This window comes from Quercus lobata, chromosome 5, assembly GCF_001633185.2.
Source record: "Quercus lobata isolate SW786 chromosome 5, ValleyOak3.0 Primary Assembly, whole genome shotgun sequence".
Classification (NCBI taxonomy): domain Eukaryota; kingdom Viridiplantae; phylum Streptophyta; class Magnoliopsida; order Fagales; family Fagaceae; genus Quercus; species Quercus lobata.
The window spans coordinates 11,669,398-11,693,383 of NC_044908.1; the positions used below are offsets into that span (position 1 = coordinate 11,669,398).

At 38.1% G+C, this 23,986-nt stretch overlaps 2 protein-coding genes across 2 annotated transcripts; one reads left to right on the plus strand and one right to left on the minus strand.

Moving 5' to 3' along the window:
* The first annotated feature begins 831 nt into the window (after window positions 1-831).
* Window positions 832-5,008, plus strand: LOC115993152 (nucleosome assembly protein 1;4-like). The gene is made up of 12 exons (XM_031117439.1): window positions 832-1,033; window positions 1,331-1,374; window positions 1,747-1,842; window positions 2,552-2,644; window positions 2,840-2,924; window positions 3,016-3,077; window positions 3,197-3,381; window positions 3,464-3,641; window positions 3,724-3,767; window positions 4,283-4,499; window positions 4,624-4,641; window positions 4,746-5,008. The coding sequence occupies exons 1-12, from the start codon at window positions 967-969 to the stop codon at window positions 4,812-4,814; spliced, it is 1,158 nt and encodes a 385-aa protein (XP_030973299.1). The 5' UTR covers window positions 832-966; the 3' UTR covers window positions 4,815-5,008.
* A 14,658-nt stretch (window positions 5,009-19,666) lies between these two features.
* Window positions 19,667-23,986, minus strand: LOC115992358 (fructan 6-exohydrolase-like). The gene is made up of 7 exons (XM_031116539.1): window positions 23,803-23,986; window positions 23,633-23,641; window positions 22,435-23,297; window positions 21,551-21,709; window positions 20,899-21,137; window positions 20,723-20,813; window positions 19,667-19,891 (listed from the first exon to the last, which is right to left on the minus strand). Exons 1-7 carry the CDS (start codon window positions 23,984-23,986, stop codon window positions 19,712-19,714), a joined length of 1,725 nt encoding a protein of 574 aa, XP_030972399.1. The 3' UTR covers window positions 19,667-19,711.

Here is a 23,986-nt window from a genome sequence, read left to right on the forward strand (position 1 = left end):
TGGAAGATTACTACCACACCTCTAGGGAATGTGAGGTATTACTGATATGGGAATGCAAAGATTATAAGGACACATCTGGTACATTGAATCCTGATTATGATAGGAATGATAATTTTTATTAGTGAGAATATAAAATATTATAATGAAATAATTATTCATATTCATAAATGTGGTTGTAAAATATGAACAAAACCCAAGATTTGTATTTATAAAAATATCATTTGTCACAACTCACAATAGAAGGACAAGGAAAATAAGGATGAGAAATTAAATTCTTAATTCTTCTCATAAATGAGGTTAAATAATATCTATAAATTATAAAACTTGACATTTAGTAAGTGTTTGACAACTAATTAAAAACTGTTAACTATTAACTTTTTGTCTCACATTAGTATTATGCAAATAAGTTACCAAAATTAAACAATTTTCAAGCAGACACATTATAAGGATCCATATTATTACTTCATGCATCCATTTTATCTCATTCTAAAATTTATTTATTTAACCCAATATTGGCATGAAAGAAATTTTCAAATTTTTACTATTTAATTTCAAAACAACAGGAATAAACTATAAATATACCAAAATGTTTTTGCTAATTATAAAATGATAGCAAAATCTCGAATTTTTGAATGTTTTTTTCCAAAAAAAATTTGTATAAACACAGTTAAGTGAGGCCCAAGTGCCCAACTCAACCCCTACCGGCACCTTCACGAAATGACCACTTAATTGGCCCGTGCATTCCACGCTCTCCTAAAGCACGTGAACCACACACCCCCACCTGATCATCATCAAAATCAAATACTAAAATAAAAATCCAAAAAATCGCCGAACCTTTAAAAACGTAAGGGAAACAAACTCTCTGTCTCTCTCTATTTCATTTTCCCTCCTTTTCTCTCACTTTCTTTCTCTAGGGTTCATCTTATTTTCTCGCCTCCCAAACAGAGAAATCAATACGAAAACGAAATGAGTAACGACAAGGACAACTTCGACTTGGCCGATCTCGGCTCCTCTCTCCCCGCCGCCGCCGCCGGTATCTCCAAACCCCTCTCTTTCAAGCAAGAATTTTTGAATTCTTTCGTGATTTTTGTTTTTTTTCCTTAAATTTTTATGTTGTATTAGCTTGAGTACTCGTTTTTGTATCATTGAGTTTTTGTTTTCTGTGTTGTATTTTGAATTTTGATGTTAGTTTTAGAATCATGTGATATAAGCAAACACACACATATTTGTATTTATATGTTAGAAATTTTGATATTATTAGCATTTTTTATGCTTTTGGAAATGAATGAGTTATAAACTGAGTGTGTTTGTTGTTTTTTTGTTGTTGTAGCTCTTAGTGCAGAGGAACGTGCCGGTCTTGTTAATGCGTTAAAGGCAAGTTTTTTCTCTGTGCTAGTTAGTAATCAGTTCATTAAGGGCAATAATGTTTTTTGTGAATTGGGTAATGAGAATAATGTGAAAAATATGCTTTGGTGGCTGGTAAAAGCTCAGTTTGGGGATATGTTTTTGAAATGGATTGATTTTAGCTGAGATAAAAAAAAAAAAAAAAAAAAAAAAAAAAGAGGGTTTGTGCATTTTCAAAGAGGTGAGCTAAAATGACTGGGAAATAATGTGTTCATTTTCAAGATTAAATATAGTTGTAGGAGATGAAAATGGTATTTAATTTGATTGCCAAATGAATGTTTTGATTTGTGGGTCTTATTTTGCTGATGATGTGTTGTTTGATATGTTCTGATGTTTGTGCAGGATAAGCTTCAGACTTTGGCAGCTGGGCACTCAGATATCCTAGAAACTCTGTCACCCAAAGTCAGGAAGCGCGTTGAGGTTCTGAGAGAGATTCAGGTTAGCTTGCCTCTAAATGCTATCAGTTATGAGTGTCGTTTTGCTTTGGTTTACCTTTCTTGAATCCCTCTTTTATTAGTCTCTATATATATCAACTTGATGACGGGGTTCGAAGTGATAGCCCAGTGGTGCCAGCACCCTTGTGATGCTCAGTGTTTTGGGAAACAACCCCCCCAACCACACACCCCCCCCCCCCCCCCCCCCCCCACACACACACACACCACCAAAACAAATTTTCCTATATCCAAAAAAAAAAAAAAAATCTCTTTGATGATACCTTGGACAACCATTAGAAAGTCAAGCACATGCTGAATTATATCACTTGCATGATTGTTAATCACTTGAGTGTAATGCTGGGTTGGCTAACGTCATGCAATGCTTGAGAAATGGTTATGATTATTATTATTATTTTTAAATACTTTTTGTAGGAAGATTGAATATCATTGAACCCAAAAAAAAGGGGCCCCTATGTTCTGCGTTAAGGGAAGCATAAATTTAGGGTACTAAAATAAATTTGACAAGAAAGGTATCGGTTTAATGGGATTCTCATGTGTAGCACCTGTTACAAGGCACTTGATTTAGTTCTTCTGAAAATTTGCATGCCTTTGAACTTAGTGGGTCTTTGTGAGATGTTTGTTGGTAGTGGCATATGATTTTTTGATTTTTAAATATTGGGCTGAAGATAACCTTAGACATTTTAAATTTGCAGAACCAGCATAATGAGCTGGAGGCAAAATTTTTTGAGGAGAGAGCGGCATTGGAAGCTAAGTACCAGAAGCTTTATGAACCACTTTACACAAAGGTATTCATGATATTGACAGGCAGTAAGTTTTGCATCATATTTATTGATATCACAACATTTTTATCATTAGCATGTTTTCCAGGTTAGAGACGTTTAGCCTTGGGTCAACTTTTTTGGATTGCAACTCCAGTGCTGTTCATCTACAGGGTTCGTTTATGTATCTTTTCAGTTAATTTGTTGATTGGGTCCTTGCAGAGACACGAGATTGTGAATGGTGTAGTTGAAGTAGGAGTTACAAGTGAAGCTGGTGTGGACCAAGAAGAGGACAAAGCCACAGAAGGTACCCGACTTCTGGATTACAGTTAAAGTTTTCATTTGATTGAGAACTATTATTCCTTGAACTTGATTTATGATTTTCTCTGGGAATGCAGAAAAAGGAGTGCCTGACTTCTGGGTTACAGCAATGAAGACTAATGAAATACTAGCCGGGGAGGTGACAATCTTTTATAAACTATGATCTATTTTGGATATTCCCCATAGTTTTGGGACTAAGGTTCTTTGTTATATATTGTATTGATCGTGGAACTATGATGTGCTGTTCCCTTGGATTAGATCACGGAGCGTGATGAAGAGGCTCTTAAGTTCCTCAAAGATATCAAATGGTGTAGAATTGATGACCCAAAGGGTTTTAAGCTGGAATTCTTCTTTGATACTAATCCGTTTTTCAAGAATTCTGTCCTTACAAAAACATATCACATGATTGATGAAGATGATCCTATATTGGAGAAAGCAATTGGGTAATTTCATCTCTATTGTTCTACTGAAATGTTTTGTCTCCTCTTTCTTTTGAGTCTCTTCTTATGTTGGGGTATTCCATAGGACGGAGATTGAATGGTATCCTGGGAAATGCTTGACGCATAAGATCTTGAAGAAGAAACCAAAAAAGGGATCCAAGAATGCCAAACCCATCACAAAAACTGAGAATTGTCCAAGCTTCTTTAGCTTTTTTAGCCCTCCACAGGTCCCTGAGGATGATGATGATATTGATGAAGATATTGTAAGTGCAGTTTCTTATATAACAAGATGACAATGCAGTTGGAAGTGTAATATAATTTATTGCCTTTGTGATCTATTGACAGGCTGAAGAACTTCAAAGTCAAATGGAACAAGACTACGACATTGGGTAAGTCATGAGGGTTTGTAATTTGGGGAGCTCAGGTTTTTTCTATTATAAGAGATAATGTGTTTTAGCTTATCCATTGATGAGCATCCTTAATGTCTTGTGAATATATATATATATATATATATATATATATAATCATTTTGTGGTGTTTGTTCTACATTGGATTAAACCTGCTTGATGCTTAGGGTTTGCTGGGCATTTAATAAGAGTTGGTTTACCCAGTATGTATTGTTTTTAAGTGTAGTCATTACAAATGAAACGTGCTGTACAGGTGTGTTGGAACACATAAATGTTTCCTGAATAAATAAATTATGGTGACATAGCATGAAGGTTGATGCCTTACATGCCATATAAAACAAAATGAAGTTTGAAGACTTATTTGAGCTGTGATCTATTCTGCCAATGTCTGAATTCTCTAAAGGTTATTTAGCATGGGAAGGGGTATTGACTTGTGTCTAGTTGTCTGAATTTATTATTGTTTTCTGAAATGACCTTTCACTGGTATTGCTGTGTAGATCAACAATTCGGGACAAAATCATACCTCATGCAGTGTCTTGGTTCACTGGGGAGGCTGTACAGGAGGATGAATTTGACGATATAGGAGATGATGAGGACGATGAGGATGGTGATAATGAAGATGAAGATGATGAAGATGAGGATGACGATGAAGACGAGGAGGATGATGACGATGAGGAAGAGGAAGAGGAAGAGAAAGGCAAGGGCAGGAAGAAGGTATAGATATCATCAAGATTTTCACTTGCATCCTATGCCACATTTCTTAATTTGAACACTATAGAATTATAAGTTTGTAGTTCTAATGTTTTTTTTTTTTTTTTTTTTTCATTGATTCTTGCAGTCATCTGCTGGACCCAAGGTGAGATGATTCTAACATTTGTATTTTCTGGTAATTTAACATATGAGTTAATTCTTTTGGATTAGTGACCGAATGACTTCTGGATTGCTTTTTATAAACTGCAGAAAAGTGGAAGGGCAAAAACTGGGGAAGGTCAGCCAGGTGAGCGCCCTCCTGAATGCAAACAACAGTAGTGTTATTTTCTTTTCTTGTTATTCTTTTTGTACTTCTCCTTTAAGAGGCTTCTGTTGGGTCTCTTGGTGGTTTATTACTCAAAATAGTATATGTAAAATGCACTATACAGTCTATACTCTCAATTGATGTCGTTTGTCAATGATTACGGACTATTTGTACAATTTTCATTTGTTAGGTTTCCAACATTAACAATTACCTAGTATAGCAAAGTTACCCAATACTCATTTGGTTTGATTCCTTTGCTAAGTAGTTAATTCACTTTACATGACCTGGGTGCAATGAGTTGGATTTTGATAAGGCATTACTCTTACATATTAGCTTAAACAATTTAATGTGTACGGAGACTCGAGTTGACGGCGTTGGATCTAGAATTCACACAAGTGCGTCTTTGTTGGCACTCAGGCGATGTTTTACTGTTTTTCACTCCTTTAACTGGTCCTTGCCAAAGACCGAATACTAATAACTTTGTTTTTAGGCCGGTTATAATTGTTGGGCTTCATGGCTCGTTACAAAACAAAGCAATCATTTTTTCCATGCTAACCTGCCCGTCATACTAGTGGGTTAACCCAATAAGCTTTGCATTCGACTTAGTTCAACCCTCTCTGGGTTTGGAGCTAAACCTGAACTGACTTGACCCAATCCAACCAATTAGTTAGTTGCTATAATGTGTAAGGAACTAGACATGGCAAAACGGGCGGGATGGGGCAAACGGGTCACGGGTAAAAAATGGGTCATTTTAAGCGGATTGAAAACAAGTTCGGATCAATCGGGTTGCGGGTCAGGTTGACTTGTATTTTTCACACGTTTTTTTTTTTTTTTTTTTTTTTTTTTTTTTTTTTTTTCTTTTAATAAAGAAAACATGTATTTGCCATTTTGAAAGTTATGTAACAAATTATTTAATGTAAAATGCATTATTTTGAATTCACAACTTATATCAAGAATGAACTTAGTTAACTTATTAATACTTGTAAGGACACAATTCTCTGGCAGCCCAATAAGGATGTTGGGCTCGCGCATGAAAGATCCCTCACAATACGATTTGTAGAGAGTGGGCTTGAAAAGCTAGCCGTTGGTCACGGGGCGGTGCTCGGTCCTGGTTTTAGAGGAATTCGTGTAGAAAAAGGATTTGGGCTTGAACGTTTTAAGCCCTACGGCATCGCATCCTACGGGATGGGCCTCCTCGGACTTGATCCGAGGACCATTAGGGTCTTATCCCGGTTACCCGACGATGGGTTTTTTCTGTAATCTCAGGTGTTGTTGAGATGTTCTCCCCAGATCGTCTCCCTTTTTTTGGAGGTGGAATGAGAGTCCTCTTTCGATTTACTTACTTTCTTCTTTTATACTCATCTGCGTTAACTGTCCTTTGTCCACGTGTAGGGTCAATCTTTATAAGACTGATATTTGTCCCATCAGTCTAATCCCAGAATTGTTGGGGATGGTTGATAAGGCTGCAGAGTACGGCTCTGTCAGGTGCAGAGTCTTATCTGGAAGGGTAGTAAGGATAACTTCCCCCAAGATATTTTGGATCTCCTTACAAATTCGTTCCTATACCAGTTTTACCCCTTTATTCTGGTGGGATTCTGGATCTACCGAGGACTGAACTGTCCTCGGCTGCCTCCCAAAACTGTTTTGTACTCTGTATTGTAGAGCTTGGGTCACAGCTCTCCTCGGCTTGGGCCTTCGGATTTTCCAAGAGCAACTGGGCCTGGCCCTTAAATTATTGGGCTCCACAATAGCCCCTCAAAACCCTGCTACCCGACTTCTTAGTTGGAAAGGAGGGTTTTGGTAAACCCGGGCCTTCAGTATGGCTTTATTTAATTCAGCCCTGCATTTAATGTGGGCGGTTTTCCACCTGTCCAGGAAACTCGCCGGTTTACCAGGTATTCCCTTTAATCCGTTCGTAATCTACTCCTGCCGTTTGGCTGTCCAAGATGCTCCTTTAATGACTTCCCTTTACGAGGCTAATTTGCGTTCGGAGACTCATCTGATGAGGTGGGGAAGTGAAACGGACACACCTTTATTCTTCAGATTCCTTTTGGAAACCTGAATGAATTTAATTCCCTTCGTTTTGCCCTTCCTATAAGAAGGCAAGCAGGAGGCCATCACTTTCGTGCAGACTCTCTCTCATCCTTCTGAGATCTAAAACCCCTAGCCTCCCTTAGCGTTCACTTAACCCTATTGTCATACACCCAATCAGAATGCGTTTACCATAACGAGTGATGAAGGAACCATACCCCTCCTCAAAGCACCGTGTTCTAATAAAGCTCGAAATGGCTCGGTCAGGGCAAGGCTGGCGGAGACTTAAGATTCGTCTCACCTTCCCTTCAGCCAAAATCTGAAGCAGGGACTCATCACGTCCAACTTTCGGCGTGATTGAGTCGAGAACTCCCATCATCATAACCAACCGCTCTCTTATGAGCTCACCTAGTATGGCTCCAGCGTGTTAGGAGTCAGGACCGAGGCAGGGACTAAGTGTCTCTGCTTCTTCCTTTCTTCGTTCACTGGTGGCCCTCTTCGCCTTCCTTCCCTAGTCTTCCCAGCACCAGATCCATTCTGGTGCTTTCTCTTCTCCCTCTTTTGCTCCCTTTCTTTCTTTTCATCTCTTCTCTCTTTTTCTTCTCCTTCTCTACTCATGTCCTCCATCTTCCTCATTCATCTCCTCCATCTTCTTCATTGATTTCTTCCTTACTATTTCCTTCTCTTTCATCTTTTTCCAAAGAAGGTTCTTATCATAACATGAGCAGCATTGAGGCAGAGATTGGAGAGACTTTTGAAGACGAGTTTAAAAGACGCCTGACTGTTTACATATCTGTACTACGGATATTATTGTTGTTTAGGCAGTTCACATTTTGTATAGGCTTGTTTGAGCCCCTCTTTGTACGTTGTAATGATTTTTCGTATTAATAAAAAATTGTTGTCATTTCATTTCGCATATTCTGTCTCTTTGTTTTTATAAATTTGCAAGTGCTGCTCGGCTCAATAATATCGCATCTAAATCAATGACGACTAAGACCGAGATACTTAATAATAAAAAGATGTTGCCGTAACTCCATAACTTTAATAGAAGTGCTTGGCACAATAAGGCCGACCAGTGAAAAGTAATACTTACCCACGCTAGCCGAGGAGAGAACCAAAGGCTTGATGCCGTGTGAGAAATAACCATCTGAAGACATATCACCCACCAAATGAACAGCCCTCTTAGGCTACTGAATACTAGGGCGTCCCACCACCGTCCTTACACCTTTGTTGGTCTTAACCTTTTATGGTGTTTAAGCCGTGGACGGAGTAACCTGACATTTTTTTATCAAGTAGACCATCTTACGGAATTCAAACCTCTTCTTATCCAAGTAGTTGGTTTCTCCCATTGGCTTGGGTTCGAGGACCATACAAGACCTTGGTTCTGTCCAAAACTTGTAATAATAATTTTCTTTTTTAGTTGGTTTCCCCACAGGCTTGAGTCTGAGGACCATACAAGGCCTTGGTTCTGTCCAAAACTTGTAATGTTTATTTTTTGTACTTGGTTTCCCCATAGGCTTGAGTCCGAGGACCATGCAAGGCCTTGGTTCTGTCCAAAACTTGTAAGGTTTATTTTTTGTACTTGGTTTCCCCATAGGCTTGAGTCCGAGGACCATGCAAGGCCTTGGTTCTGTCCAAAACTTGTAAGGTTTATTTTTTGTACTTGGTTTCCCCATAGGCTTGAGTCCGAGGACCATGCAAGGCCTTGGTTCTGTCCAAAACTTGTAAGGTTTATTCTTTGTACTTGGTTTCCCCATAGGCTTGAGTCTGAGGACCATGCAAGGCCTTGGTTCTGTCCAAAACTTGTAAGGTTTATTCTTTGTACTTGGTTTCCCCATAGGCTTGAGTCCGAGGACCATGCAAGGCCTTGGTTCTGTCCCTGGGCCCATATGCTGAACGGGCCTGGGCTGCGAATTTACTGGGCCCACAAATTAAGAGGTATTTCCGTAGTCTTTGATCACGCGGTACTTTTTGGCGTCCCAGTGTTCGAGGTGCGCCTTCTCGAGACTCCTTTAACCTCAGGGTTGCAGACGACGTTGGAAATCGAGCCAGAGACATTTTGTCTGTAGCGTTCCTTGGGACGCTGCGTAAATTAAATGCCACCACCTCGTCTTTTTAAATAAATAAGAGAGAAAGTTGCTTTACCTACGCACAAATCCTTCAGTTTCCTCCCTTAGCACATCATGTTTGAGGCGAGGGTTGGGGAAAAGGAACTTTCTCCGCCACAGAGGCGCCATGTCCTCCTGAGGCTCAAAAGAGTGATGTACGGGCAAAGGAGGCATAAATTCAAGAGAATACTCCAGTTCGGCAGAGGGGAAATGGTGTTTCTCCCTCTTTTAGTCAAAATCCGAAGCAGGTTCTGGTCATGCCAGATTTTTGGTATGTCAGAAGAAGGAATTTCCGCCATCAGCACCGTCTGCCCTGTAGCAGGCAAATTTTTGTGGGGGCTCCCCAACTTCCGGTTCCCTGCACCTTTTCTGTAGATGGTGTTAGCCTGAGGTCAGGTTCCCTGCATCTTTTCTTCATCGGTGCAGGCCCCAAGTTGGGTTCTTTGGCTGCCTGAGTTATGGGTATGTAGAAGCGTCGAGGAATAGTTTCCTTAGACGATATCTTGGAACAGTAGCCAACCTCTCATCTGCGCCTTTTTTCTTCGGCTTTTCTTCATTCTATTGTATCTTTTTTCTTTTCACTTGTATAGTTAGTTGTAATGTAAACTTGTTTTAGCTTTTTATTGTACACTGTACTGTTCCTTTGTCTTAATAAAAGATAAGTTCATTTCTTTACACATGCTTTTCTTCTCTGCAACAACTACTTTGCGCATGAATATTAAATGTAAGCTTGCCCTTAATAATATTCCGAGCAGAAAAATGCCTTAACGCAGATTCCTACCAGTTTAAACTCACAAATATTATCAAGTATAACAAGGGTAAGCCTTAATAAATTAAACTCTTGGAACTAACCGGGATAACTGCTGAGTGCTGCGCGATGCATGCTAGACCAATGTCCGAGAGGGTGGCCGAGTAACGAGGGACTTTGATTGTGTTTTTGGGTAATATATTGCACTATATCACATCGATCCCTTTGGTGTTGGGGATCCGAGGGTAGACTGGGGGATCCGTGCAGTTTTAGGGATCAACCCTACTGTCAACGGGGAGTTCTCCTCGGATGGATTTTAATGTTCAAGTAACAGTTTCTTTTATGTACTTGGTTTCCCCATAGGCTTGAGTCCGAGGACCATGCAAGGCCTTGGTTCTGTCCAAAACTCGTGAATTTTCTTTTATGTACTTGGTTTCCCCGTAGGCTTGAATCCGAGGACCATGCAAGGCCTTGGTTCTGTCCAAAACTTGTGATTTTTTCTTTTTTGTACTTGGTTTCCCCATAGGTTTGAGTCCGAGGACCATGCAAGGCCTTGGTTCTGTCCAAAACTTGTGGATTTTCTCTTTTTTGTACTTGGTTTCCCCATAGGCTTGAGTCCGAGGACCATGCAAGGCCTTGGTTCTGTCCAAAACTTGTTATTATTTTTTTTTTTCTTTTTTGTACTTGGTTTCCCCATAGGCTTGAGTCCGAGGACCATGCAAGGCCTTGGTTCTGTCCAAAACTTGTGGATTTTTTCTTTTTTGTACTTGGTTTCCCCATAGGCTTGAGTCCGAGGACCATGCAAGGCCTTGGTTCTGTCCAAAACTTGTTATTTTTTCTTTTTTGTACTTGGTTTCCCCATAGGCTTGAGTCCGAGGACCATGCAAGGCCTTGGTTCTGTCCAAACCTTGTGGATTTTCTCTTTTTTGTACTTGGTTTCCCCATAGGCTTGAGTCCGAGGACCATGCAACACCTTGGTTCTGTCCAAAACTTGTGGATTTTCTTTTATGTACTTGGTTTCCCCATAGGCTTGAGTCCGAGGACCATGCAAGGCCTTGGTTCTGTCCAAAACTTGTGAAATTTCTTTTATTTGGTTTACTTTTCGACCATAAGCCCCTATACCAGGGCGGGGAAAGTTGGCTTGAGGCCGGAAGCCCCTAGAGATGCCCGCGCCCTTGGCACTGTAAGGCGTAGCCCCTAGCAGAAACTTATGCCGGAGCAACAACTGTATGTCGCCGGAGTCGGAGGAAGCCCCAGGAATTTCTGCTTGCTAGAGAGCTGACTCCACCGCCACCTGCGCCAACGCGCAAGCCTTCCCACAGACGGCGCCAATTGTAAGGACACAATTCTCTGGCAGCCCAATAAGGATGTTGGGCTCGCGCATGAAAGATCCCTCACAATATGATTTGTAGAGAGTGGGCTTGAAAAGCTAGCCGTTGGTCACGGGGCGGTGCCCGGTCCTGGTTTTAGAGGAATTCGTGTAGAAAAAGGATTTGGGCTTGAACGTTTAAGCCCTACGGCATCGCATCCTATGGGATGGGCCTCCCCGGACTTGATCCGAGGACCATTAGGGTCTTACCCCGGTTACCCGACGATGGGTTTTTTCTGTAATCTCAGGTGTTGTTGAGATGTTCTCCCCAGATCGTCTCCCTTTTTTTTGGAGGTGGAATGGGAGTCCCCTTTCGATTTACTTACTTTCTTCTTTTATACTCATCTGCGTTAACTGTCCTTCGTCCACGTGTAGGGTCAATCTTTACAAGACTGATATTTGTCCCATCAGTCTAATCCCAGAATTGTTGGGGATGGTTGATAAGGCTGCAGAGTACGGCTCTGTTAGGTGCAGAGTCTTATCTGGAAGGGTAGTAAGGATAACTTCCCCCAAGATATTTTGGATCTCCTTACAAATTCGTTCCTATACCAGTTTTACCCCTTTATTCCGGTGGGATTCTGGATCTGCCGAGGACTGAATTGTCCTCGGCTGCCTCCTAAAACTGTTTTGTGCTCTGTATTGTAGAGCTTGGGCCACAGCTCTCCTCGGCTTGGGCCTTCGGATTTTCCAAGAGCAACTGGGCCTGACCCTTAAATTATTGGGCCCCACAATACTTATTCAATAATTTTAAAATTTCACAAATCCTAACATTGCTATCTAAAACAAAATAACATAAAAATAAGTAAAACAAATACATAAGTTTTATTTCTACACAATATCAACATCCCAAAACATAAAACAAAATTACAAATGATTTATTGGATAACTCATTTGATAAAGAATAAAAACATATAAGAAATTTACAATCTTGAAAATTAATTTTATAATTTATTATTAATTGTGGTTGACACTCTATTTCAATTTGAGATATACATTAAAGTTTGATTGCTTACTTATTTATACTTGGTATTTTTTATGAATATCATATCATTGTTAAGCAATACATACTCTAGGAAATATCATAAGTTATTTTGAAAAACCATTTATTTTGAACATAAATTGTTAAAAAATAGGTCTAAGCATTCATAATTTATGTTAATTTGATATTTTGGCTTTACTATTTTCACACTTGTGAATGTTTCTTACACATGTCAACAATTTTAAATCTATATTTTTAACTCTACAGATTATCTTGGCATGTATTTTGCTATTTGATATCTAAAAATCTTTACTCATTACAGAATGCTCAACCACATGCATTTATCTTTCAATTAATTTGCATGCAGTTATGTAAATGTATCAATTGTTTCCTTAAAACTCACAATAAACAATTAAACCAATATTATCTTAATTTTACTCTTTTTTTACCAAAAAAAAAGTTTTAAAAAAATGGTTCGGGTCGGGTCGCCGGTCGAGTCGGGTTGACCTGCAAAAAACCCGGGTCGGGTCACGGGTCAACCCGTTTTTGCTACGGGTCAAAAAAATCGGGTTCGGGTCAGGTATTTTTCAGGTCGGGTCAGGTCAGAATTTTCTAACCCGTTTTGCCATGTCTATAAGGAACAATGTTAATTTAATTATTTATATATATATATATATATATATACACACACACACATCCAATATGCAAATCATTCATTGGATTATATTATCTTTGTACATTTTTCATGCATGCAAAACTTCAAGATGATTAAATATTAATGGTTATGTCATCAATTAATTGTTTAAATTTAAATTTTTGTAGTTTAAAATAATGCATAAAAGGCGAGTTTATGGATTGAATAGTAAGTAAAATCCAATTAACATGAAAATTGGTATGAATGTTAAGAACATATAAAATATGTAATTCAACGATGAAAATTTCAAATATGAATTCTATAACAAGTTATTAGGTGATGTAATATTGCTTAAAGTTACACCTAATCTAACTTTTAAGTAATGTTATATCATCTAATAACTAGTTATTGAATTCATATTTTAAACATTCCACCATTACATTAAATGTTCTATATATTTTTAATATTCATACAAATTTTCTTGTCAATTGGATTTTATTTACTATTCAATCTATAAACTCAACTTTTATGCATTTTTTTAAATTACAAAAACTTAAATTTAAACAATTGATTGATTCCATAGCTATTACTTTTCGATTATCTTGAAATTTTGTAGGCGTAAATGCACTTTTAGTCCCTACGTTTTGGAGTCATTTCTATTTTGGTCCCTACATTTTATTTTTACCACTTTTAGTCCCTAAACCAATTAACGCTTGACATTTAGGTCATTTCCGTCACTCCACTAACGGCAAAAGCTAACGTGGCAAACGGAACAACCTATTGACACAGTAAATGCTGATGTGTCCATTAAAATAATATTAAAAATGCTACATCAGCATCCACGTCAGCTTCCACATAAGCATCTAACCTTAAAAAATAAATTGATAAATTTTAAAAATTATAAAAAACAAAAAAACATAATTAAAAAAAAAAAAATGGTGGAACTTAGATCTATTTTGTTTGTGCCTAGTTTTTTTTTTTTTTTTTTTTTTTTTCTTCTTCTTCCCACTTTGCGACTCTATTAATTCCTTCTTCTCTCTTTCCACAAAATTAAATATACCAGTTTTTAGACACAAGATTAAAAAAATAATAATAATAATAAAAAAAATAACTTTTGAAACCCCACAAACCTAGATCAAAATCCCAACCCACTGGCAATATAGATCAAAATTGTCTCAAGCCCTTTCTCTCCAAACTGGTTTAAGTTCAGACTCTCTCTTTAACTCACCCTCTCTCTTTACCTCTCTTATTGACCCTTCATATTAGATCGTGAAGAGAGAGAGTGGGCTTTCTTTTCCTCTCTTACTGGCCCTTTAGATTAGACAAAAAAGAGAGAGTGGGCGAAGGCGAGAGAATTAGCGAGGGAGGTGTAGGTCTGGGAGCTACTACCTAAGGTGGCGGCGTTGGTGAACGGTAGTGGGCAAAGGCAAAGAAGATAAGGATGGCGGCTTAGGGTGATTTTGGAGTGGCGGCTTGGGGTTTTGGTGGATAGGGATGGATCTTGCGGTGGCGCTCTTCTTCTGATCCTAGCGAGTCCACCTCCACCACCGAAGCGGCGGCGCTCTTCTTCAGATCGGTCATTCTGTTTGGGTCTTGTTGGGTTTTGCTGGGGTTCGTCTTGGGTCTTGAGACCTTGAGAGTTGATCTTGATTTTGAGTGGTCATGTTGTTTGGGTCTTGAGACCGAGAGAGTTGTTCTTGTTGGGAATGAATGGGAGAACTCGGGTTCATCAATGAAAGAGTGAGAGATGATAATTTGTTTTTTCTTTTCTTTGGTGTTCTTGTGATGGGTTTGAGTTCTTGGATTCTAGGTTTGATTTGGGAAGAACAAGCTGTTAAATGAAGAACAAGTTGAAGAACATCAAGAAAATTTTTTATCTCTGTTTCCTTTTTTTCATTTGTGTTGTTGTGATCTAGGTCTGTGTTTGTGTTTGATCTCTGTTTTTTTTTTCTTTTTTCGTTTGTGTTATTGTAATCTGGGTTTGAGTTATTGGTTGCTGGGTTTGTGTTCTTGTAATTTGGGTTTGTGTTCTTGTAATCCGGTTTAAGTTCTTGTTGCTGGGTTTGATTGGGAAGAACAAGTTTTAATGTTCTTATGAAAATTAATAATGATAAGTAATATATTTTTTTAAAATTAAATTAGATTTAAGGTTTTTTTTTTAAATTTTTTAATAATATTTTAATTGCCATATCAGCGTAAGTCAACAGGGTGTTTCGTTTGACACGTCAGCTTTTGCCGTTAGTTGAGTGATGGAAAGGACCTAAATGTCAAGCGTTAATTGGTTTAGGGACTAAAAGTGGTAAAAATAAAATGTAGGGACCAAAATAGAAATGACTCCAAAACGTAAGGACTAAAAGTGCATTTACGCAGGTAGGGACAATCAATCTGTAGTGACGGGAATCTAGGAATGAATGGGGATCCCTATCAATATAAAAATGAAGAATATATAATTAGAATTTTCTCCCTTTCTCTCACTCAATATATGTATCTGGTCTGATACGGTACAGTACAATACGAGACAATGGAATGCAATGGGATGGATGGTAGAAGGCTGCTTGCGCCCAAAAGCGATGATTCACTTGTCCCCTTGTCCATAGGGACCTCGTGGCATACAACCGAAACGACTCCCGCTAGATAGCCGCCCCTTTCTCTCTTTTTATAGCCTCGTGGACTGACAAAAGAAGGGAAAAAAGGCATAAATACACTTTTGGTCCTTACATTTTAACCCTATTTTATTTTGGTCCTTACATTTTTATTTTACCACTTTTAGTCCTTATTTTGAAAAACGCCATCCATTTCAATCTCTACTATCAGTTCCCTAACAGAAATATCCTACGTGGCTAACGGTGTGCACTGTTGGCACCATAAATGCTAACGTGACCATTAAAATAATATTTAAAAAAACTTATTTAGCATTCAAAAATGCCTAGTAAGCAATTTAAATAAAAAAAAGCCAAAAACAAAAAACTTATAATTTATTAATTTAAATTAAAATTGAAAAAATAACCAAACAAAACATTAAAACTCAATCTCATATTTCCAGTCAACAATGACATAAAAAAAAAAAAAAAAAGTTTCCAATCAATAATCTATTTGACCCAACTCATTTTTTCCAAATTCTTCCTCCCCAAAATCTCCAAGAACAATTGGAATCTCTCAAGCTCTCTCTCTCTGACTAAAGGCAAGCTCTTTCTTTAAATCCATCGTCGAAACGATGAAGTCGCTGGTGGTGAGGTTTGTGAAATCAGGTGCGATGGGTTTGATCTGGGTTAGAGATAGGGAGAGGTTGAGATCAGCTAGATCGGGGTTAGAGAAAGATGTTGGGATCGGTTACTGGTGGTGGTATGGCTAGTTGTGGCGCAACGCAAAACCAGTGACAGCGCCTCCATGGCCATCTCTCCTCCAACTCGAGCCTCCATGGCCAACCACAATCATGCCTAGTTCTCTCTCCTTGATTTGAACATACTTAGAAGTCAGATCTATCCCCTTTCTCCATCTTCGATCTAGACGGTTAGATTGGGTTTGCTTGGGTCTGTAAATTTGGATGAAGGTGTGTCAGTACTTTGGGTTTGTAGAAGGTGTTTTGAATCTTTGAAGGTCTGTGTTTGTAATGAGATGTGAAAGAATCGACTGAGTAATTGTTGAATTTCTTTGTGTTTTGTAAATCTGTGGGCATGCCTTTATGTTTGTAAATCTAATTTGAGTGATTTTATGGGTTTTGTTGCTAAGGAAATACAAGAAAAGAGAAAAAAAAAATATTGATTTTTTAATTTTCTAGGCAAGGTTTGCTGGGGAGAAAATGAAGAACAAAAGAACACATGTTCTGGGTTCTTCATGTTCTTCCCAAAAAAAAAAAAAAAAAATTTCTTTTATTTTATTTTTTTAAAATAAGAAGGTTAGAATTTTTTTTTAATGGTTTTATCTGATGTGGCTTTTTTTTAAATGTAAAATTATTGACATGGCATTTTGAAATGTTAAATAAGTTTTTTAAAATATTATTTTAATAGCCAGCAGTGCACACCATTAGTCACATAGGATATTTTCGTTAGGAAACTGACAGTAGGGACTGAAATGGATGACGTTTTTCAAAATAGGGACTAAAAATGGTAAAATAAAAATGTAGGGACCAAAATAGAAATATGATCAAAATGTAGAGACCAAAAGTGCATTTACGTCATTAAAAAAATATTAAATAGTGTAACATTGTTTAAAGTTATACCAGGTATAACTTTAACCCAATCTTATTGGGTGAAGGAAAAGCCCAACCGACTAATGTTGATCGATGAGTTAGGTGACTTTGTTTGTGGGTCACTTACTGGTGAGCAATCAGATAGAGTTGGTTATTTTTCCTTTTCTTTTCAATATTGAAATTAAGCTGGCAATTTCCTTAGCAAGAAGAAAAAAAACTAGAAATTGATAAAGGGATTTTCGAGAGAGATGGATTTAGAATTTGAATAAGTAACTGTGTGAGAGCAAAGGAAAAAGTGAAAAGAGTTTATAAAACTTGATTAGGGTAAAATTAGCTTGTTAAGTTGATAGTAAGACAATCTACAATGGGTTGATATAGGAAGCAAAGCATGATTAGGGCTATCCACGACTCGCCTAGACCCGAAGCTCTTCACCTGAAAATCGCCCGATCAAAGCTTTGTTTCAGTTGGATGTGGGTTGTTGGCGCTAGGACCTGAGACTGTCGATTCGAGTTGCAGGTCGGCTGTCTGAGAAACCGATGTACCCAACCCGCTTGATGAGTTGTTCTTCCCCTGTCGGAAATCACAAGTTTCAGCCAAAAATCGGTAAGCCCAAACTTTTAGTCTGACGATATAGGGAGATTTCGGTTAGATCTCGACAAATCCATCAAGATCTCGGCCTGATCTTTATAGATTCAGAGGAAATATTAGTCATAATTCGTTAGATCTGGCCAGATTTGACGAGATCTAGCAATATTTCGGTCAAAATCTAGCTAGATTTCGCTCCACTGTAGCAAACCCAAAACCGACTGATATGAACCTGAAACCGATACGACTTGAACTAGCAGATTTGAAACTCTATTCGGCTCGGTTGCGGGTTAAAATTTTCCCCACCTGCTGCATTCAGGTCAAGTTTGGGTTGGGCACAAACCCGACCCGTGGACAACCCTAAGCATGATGTTTGGAAGATATAAATTAAATAACCATGTTTTAGAAAAATTGAGTTAAATGGGTGAGATTTTGTCTCACCTGAAATCCGGCCCAAAATGTATAATTTTTAAAGCCTTTTAACTCAAGGTCTACACAATACACCGTTTAAGTTTGCCTGTGACCATTCGGATCTGACATGGTCGGGTTCCTTGGGTATGTATTATGATGATGCCGGAAATAGTACCACCAATGAGTTCACACGTTCCTCGTACGATCAAATGGCACCTGCACAACGAAAAGGAATAACCTAGCAGAGAGTACCGGTGTGGTACCGGCCAAACACCCTCCGAAGGTCAAGTTAGAAAATATTCTCACTGCTCTAGAGTGCTAGAGAGGGTAAATTATGCGTACCTCCTTTTGTGAGGGTGCTTGAGTTTTTATAGTAGTAGATGGTTGACCTCTCTTCCTTGGAGTAGAAGTCTTTTCCTTATAGGAGTCTTCTTGAGCGTATTTTACGGGATTCTTTCCATATAGGAGTCTCTAGGTTCCTTGAAACGTGGGGAGGCGAGTTATTTTATTTATATATGTAAACACGCAGATCAATCAATTTGTAGACTGACACCGTCAGCTTAGGTTAACCCCGTCTGCCCAAGTCTATCCCGTCTGCCCAATTTTATCCCGTCTACCCAATTTTACCTCCGTCACTCTTCAGGATGCCCAGTTTTATGTGTTCTTCCTATATTCCTCCGTCAGCCTTGGAGAAATGCCCTCGGTATAGCTTCATCCCGTCACGCTTGTCCAGCTTGGACCGTCACTCTTGCTTGACTAATTTTATCCTCATCATATTATATTAATTTTGAGTTGTAATTTCTTTTTCTTTTCTTTATGAATCCCAACAAGGGGTGTTTTATAGAGAGATTAACACTAATCAACTGACTCTAGGGTGTAGTTTTATTTAGGCGTATTGTACTATATTAATACAAGTTGTGCAAGGTACATGTAGAATTGAACTTGTACTGATGTCTTTAACATTATGAATTAAAATATGAACGTAATAAATGAAAAGTAAGATGAGATGCTCAATTATATAAAGGTGTAGGGGGGTGATTCCCTCGTATAAGCCTTAGGCTGAAGAAGCTGGATTAGAGCAACGATTTGAGGATCTGGGCCAGTCCCAGATCCCATGGAGGGAGTCCAGAGGACATAAGGCTAAACTTGGATCTTCCTGCTAAAATAAGCTGAGGATTGTCAATGATCGGTACGGCCGAGGAGGAAGGCATTACCCAGAAGAAGTGCTGAGGATCCTGAAAAGGTGGTACACAGCCCAAAGTGATAGTCACTTCTGCGTTAATAAGTGTTCCTGCCTGATGCCAGTTACATTAAATGATGAATGAGCAGCCTGAACATTATATTCACCTCAAAGTCAGTCTTCTTCCATAATGAAAAGGAAGGAGGGAAATGTCTAATGGGACAAATATTCAATTCTCTGACATCCAGTATGGTATTCCGCTACCAGAAGGGAGAATAGCTGGGACTATAAAGGGGACATTCCCATTGAAGGAGGGAGGAGGAAAAACAGAGAGGAAAGATAGGAATTTTTAGCTTTGAGAGTACTCTAAATTTGTAAACTGTTGTATACCTCAGCAAAAGTCTATTTAGCTTAATTAATACGAAAAGAGTTCATTTCAATTTCAGATTTTATCTATTTAGTCTTCCCATTGTGGTTTACCCTCCAGTTTTGTATAAATTAGTTATGACGATTAAGAGCATTGGACCTTTTATTTTGGTCTCATTGTTTTTGACCCCCACAAAAGTGATAAAATATTAAGAGTGATGCATGGAGCCATATTTGATTAAGTAATTATTGCTTTCAAATAATATTGTGGGTGATACAGAAATCACACTCCCTATTTTAGTGTCAACTTTTAATTGATTAGGGCTTTCTTCATGCTCCAAGCACTCATACTTGTGATCTGAACATTCTCAGTTCCATTATTGAAGACCTGCAATTGGGCTTGTCCATCAATTGCCAATGTAGGGTAAACTCTAGCTGCGATAACAGATTTTCCTCCTCCACCAAAGCTCTCCACAATTGAATGATCAATCTGTGTTAAAGGATAAACATCAAATGCATTGAGTCAAAAAGACAATGATGAAATGGGTAAAAGGAAGAATCAGCGTAGGTCATATAAGGACTTAGGAAACTATAAAGTTAGTATAGTACGTATGAATGCCATTATTGCCTTATCGGTTTGAAACTGCAAGAATATTGCTCATGCAGGTTAACAATTGTGGGGTGTGGGACTAGTGACTCCTTTATCAAACAGGCTTCATCCATGTTTGGTGGTCAAAATCTGTAAGACCTTTTTTTTTTTTTTTTTTGGTCAGTTGCATGGAAGAGGGACAGAAATCACATATATAGACGTCTCAAAACGGATTTAATATTTGAGAGAGGAAGGGGGATTGTTAGTTTACACATATTGTTGCATATAATACGTACAAAATTTATTTTTTGAACTAGAATATATGTATGTTGTGTGTAATAAGTAATGTGTGTAATAGACACTATTCTTTATTTAAAATATTAAAAGTATCAATTAATTTACGAGGTTCTAATGAATATGGTTTTATTTATACATTTATAAAAAAACGTAATGAATTATAATTTGAGACCGATTCAAAAATATATATACAGGAAAAAAACAAAGGCACTGTGGCTGCATTTTGTGAATAAGCTTTGGTGGGCAAGAATTTTAGGAAAATGACCAGATCTTGAAGTGTTTGATAAAAACTTTGGTGGGATAGACTTTTTACACATGGTGCAGTTCTGCTTCCCAGAAATGCGATGTAAGGGGGAAATGATCATTCAGATAGGTTGACTTTCACTTAAACATATAGAAAACTAAACATAATTTATAAATTTCATAGCAACTTACCAAGCTTCTAAGTGACAGTTCCTCATGAACGGGGTCCACATCCAGAAAAGCCCCATAATTGGCTTTATCAGTACTATCATTTAAGGAGGACCTGTCAACCAGAGAATTGTGAGTTCGAATCTTTGAAGTTTGGAAAGATTATGATGGCTTAAAAAAGATAGAGCTTTGAGGGACACCTGCTTTGGTCACTGCACATAAGCACCACATATTTGTTTTGACCTTTGAATATTCTATAGAACACTGCAGTGACTTCTTGCAAGCCCTTTGAAGCCAAAACTAGCAGCCCGAATGGCCCAAGACTCCCTCTTACTGATGCACTTTTTTGTTTACAAAGTACTTGTGGATTGGTCCAACTTGGGTCTAGCACTTCTGCTTTCTCTAAGTCACTTGCTTTGAATGAAATCACAACATCTGCCTGTAAAAGATAAGAACAGAAAACAAAAAGAATAATAGATAGGAAAAGTAATAACTAATAAGCAATATGCTTTGTAAGTTACAAGTGACTTGTACTGACTTTTTGTGCCTGAAATCTATTAGTATAACTCTGACTTTGGTACCTTAAATTTAAAAATGGAGATTTGTTCTTTGAAAATTTTTTTTTAAAAGAAATTAATTTGGTGCCTTCATCTATTTTTCTATTTATTGGATTAACGGGATGTTGAGACACTCATTTTTTAGGAATATAATCAGAGAAAATGTACATTTAAGGGACTAAAATTGAACCAGCTCCATATTTAAGAGATCAAAATTGAACTAACCATATATTTAATGGAACGAAATCAAACTGGCCCCATACAGAAAATATAATTTACCCAAAAAATAAAATACCTGTGCTGCTGTGACACCAGAAACTTCAAGAGCTAATCCTCCTTTAAGCACTTGCTGAGGTAGGTTGACTTGTTGTCCTCGCAGCATTTCAATTTCTGTAATGGGCCATTGCACTAATTGTTTTCCGGATTTATCCAGCCAAAGAGTCCTTGGAATTGCCTGCAAAATGTGCCCCCAAAAGACCTTAAATCAAACAATTTCTATTGTGCCATAATGCCATTAACCATAACATTAGGGTTGTCCACTCGATGCAACCGTCCGATTCATACTCAAATACCAGACGACCCGACACCGGTGATAGTCAGCAGTGGATCTCAACCTCTAGTAACCAAGACTGGTGGGCCAGTTAACAGAGCTTCTCTTCAAAATCTTATTCCAACTGACTCGACCAGCTTATACATCAGAATCATGTTAATTTTTGAAGGTAAGAGGAGTTTCTGGTAATTTGTTGCCAGATATGTCAAGATCCATTGAGATCTTTTTGAGATCATGACTAGATCTCATCAAGACCCATCGAGATCTCTTCGAGGTCCAGTAAGTTTTCTTTGAGATCTTGCCATATGTTGGCCAAATTTGGTGAATTTCGGCCAATTCCAGCGCATTTTGGCTATATCCTTCTTCCCCGACTTTGACCGACCATCGATCGAGATCTAACACGCTTGAACCAACCATTTTTATTGGTTGGCGGCTGGTCTAGATTTTGGAGACCCGAAGTGGTCAGGTCAGTTTTAAGATGGGCACAAACCCATCCCAGACAGCCTTACATAACATAATATTGTAAAAGTCTTTTATTTCTATTTTTAAGGATCAAATAATCTTGTAAAAGTTGGTAGGCTTAGACTTTTACTATAAATTTATTAAAGCAATAGTACACAAGTAATTACCTGAACTCCAGCCCATCCCTTCTTTCTATCATCGTCAGGAATCGAAGACTCGTTTAGCCATCCCCACAAGATTCTTCTATTTTTCAAACTATCAAAGAAAGTTTTTGAAGCATAAAATTTCCCATAATCATACCTCAAGCCCAAATCACTTTCCACGGATCCAATATTCGGAATATAGATATCCTTGTCAAGGTCATAAGTTCCAATGGTGTAGTATTCATATTTAGTATCATCCAAGCTCACCTTGAGCACATGTTTAACTTTAGGACCAAGAGTTGATGTGTCAACACCACGATTGGAATCAATCGAAACTGGGAAAAAATCAGGACACTCCCACATTCCATTGCCTTCAACTGAATGAAGTGGGTGCTGGGATAAAATCCAAGTAACGATATCTTTGCTCCTATATAAAATTGCTAATCCCCTACGGTCCGTTTTGCTTCCAATCACCACTCTCCAAGTCCCATCAGAGCCTAACCAAGCAGTGCTTGGGTCCCTGAATGAGCTTGCATTGATATGGTTCTCTGGAGAAGGTGAAATTACTGGATTCTTTGGTGACTTAACCCATTCTGTTAGGTATGGGTCAGAAAGGTTTTTGGGCATGGCCAAATTTTGGACTTGTTCCTGCTTGGGGTTGATTCCTGTGTAGAGAATCACTGGTGTGCCGCTGGGCATGATTGTGGTGGAACCCGACCAGCAACCGTTGATATCAGACGGCTGAGATGGGTAGATGATTGGATCATGTGGGGTCCAGTTCACTAAATCCGTTGATGTTGAGTGAGCCCAGACAATGTTGCCCCAAGCTGTACCTTCGGGGTTGTATTGGTACATCAAGTGGTAAATTCCCTTATAAACCATTGGTCCTGTATATAGAGTCATAGACATTAATCATATGAAATGAAATATATCCTTTTTTTCTTTTCCAAAGTACATAATAAAACAAAGGAGGCACCCTCAAAGCATTTTCCAGAATAATTATACTACAAAACTATTCATGCAAACACTCACTAGTATTGTTGTATTTTATTTTATTTTATTTTGCATGGTTACATTCATGTTTATTTTAGATTGGTTCTTCAGTATTTATGAAGAGGCCATCTTTATTCGTTTCTAAACTAGAGTGACAAATTTTTATTTTTATTTTTATTTGAAATGGGATTAAAAGTAGGAGGAAACCAAGTCAGAGAGAAGAACTAACCATTAGGATCTGCATATCCAAAAACACCCATTTGTCCATTTCACCATCAGAACACATTAAAAGGGAAAAAACAAAGAATGAAAAAAAAGTTATAATAAGAAATATGAAAGTATAAAAAATGAGAGGAAGATAAGAAAAAGAGACACAAAGTTGGTGAAAGAAATTAATACCATTGATCCAATTTTTGGGGGGTTGGAAGTGATAAGAAGTTCTATATGGTTGATATTCAGGAGGAGTAGTTGAAGAAACTTGAAGGTTTGGGTCAAAATGGTGTGAAGCTTCAAGCTCAAGAACACCATGGCTGAGAAAGAGAGAACATAAGAAGAAGAATAGCCAAGCGGAAGAGATGGCCAT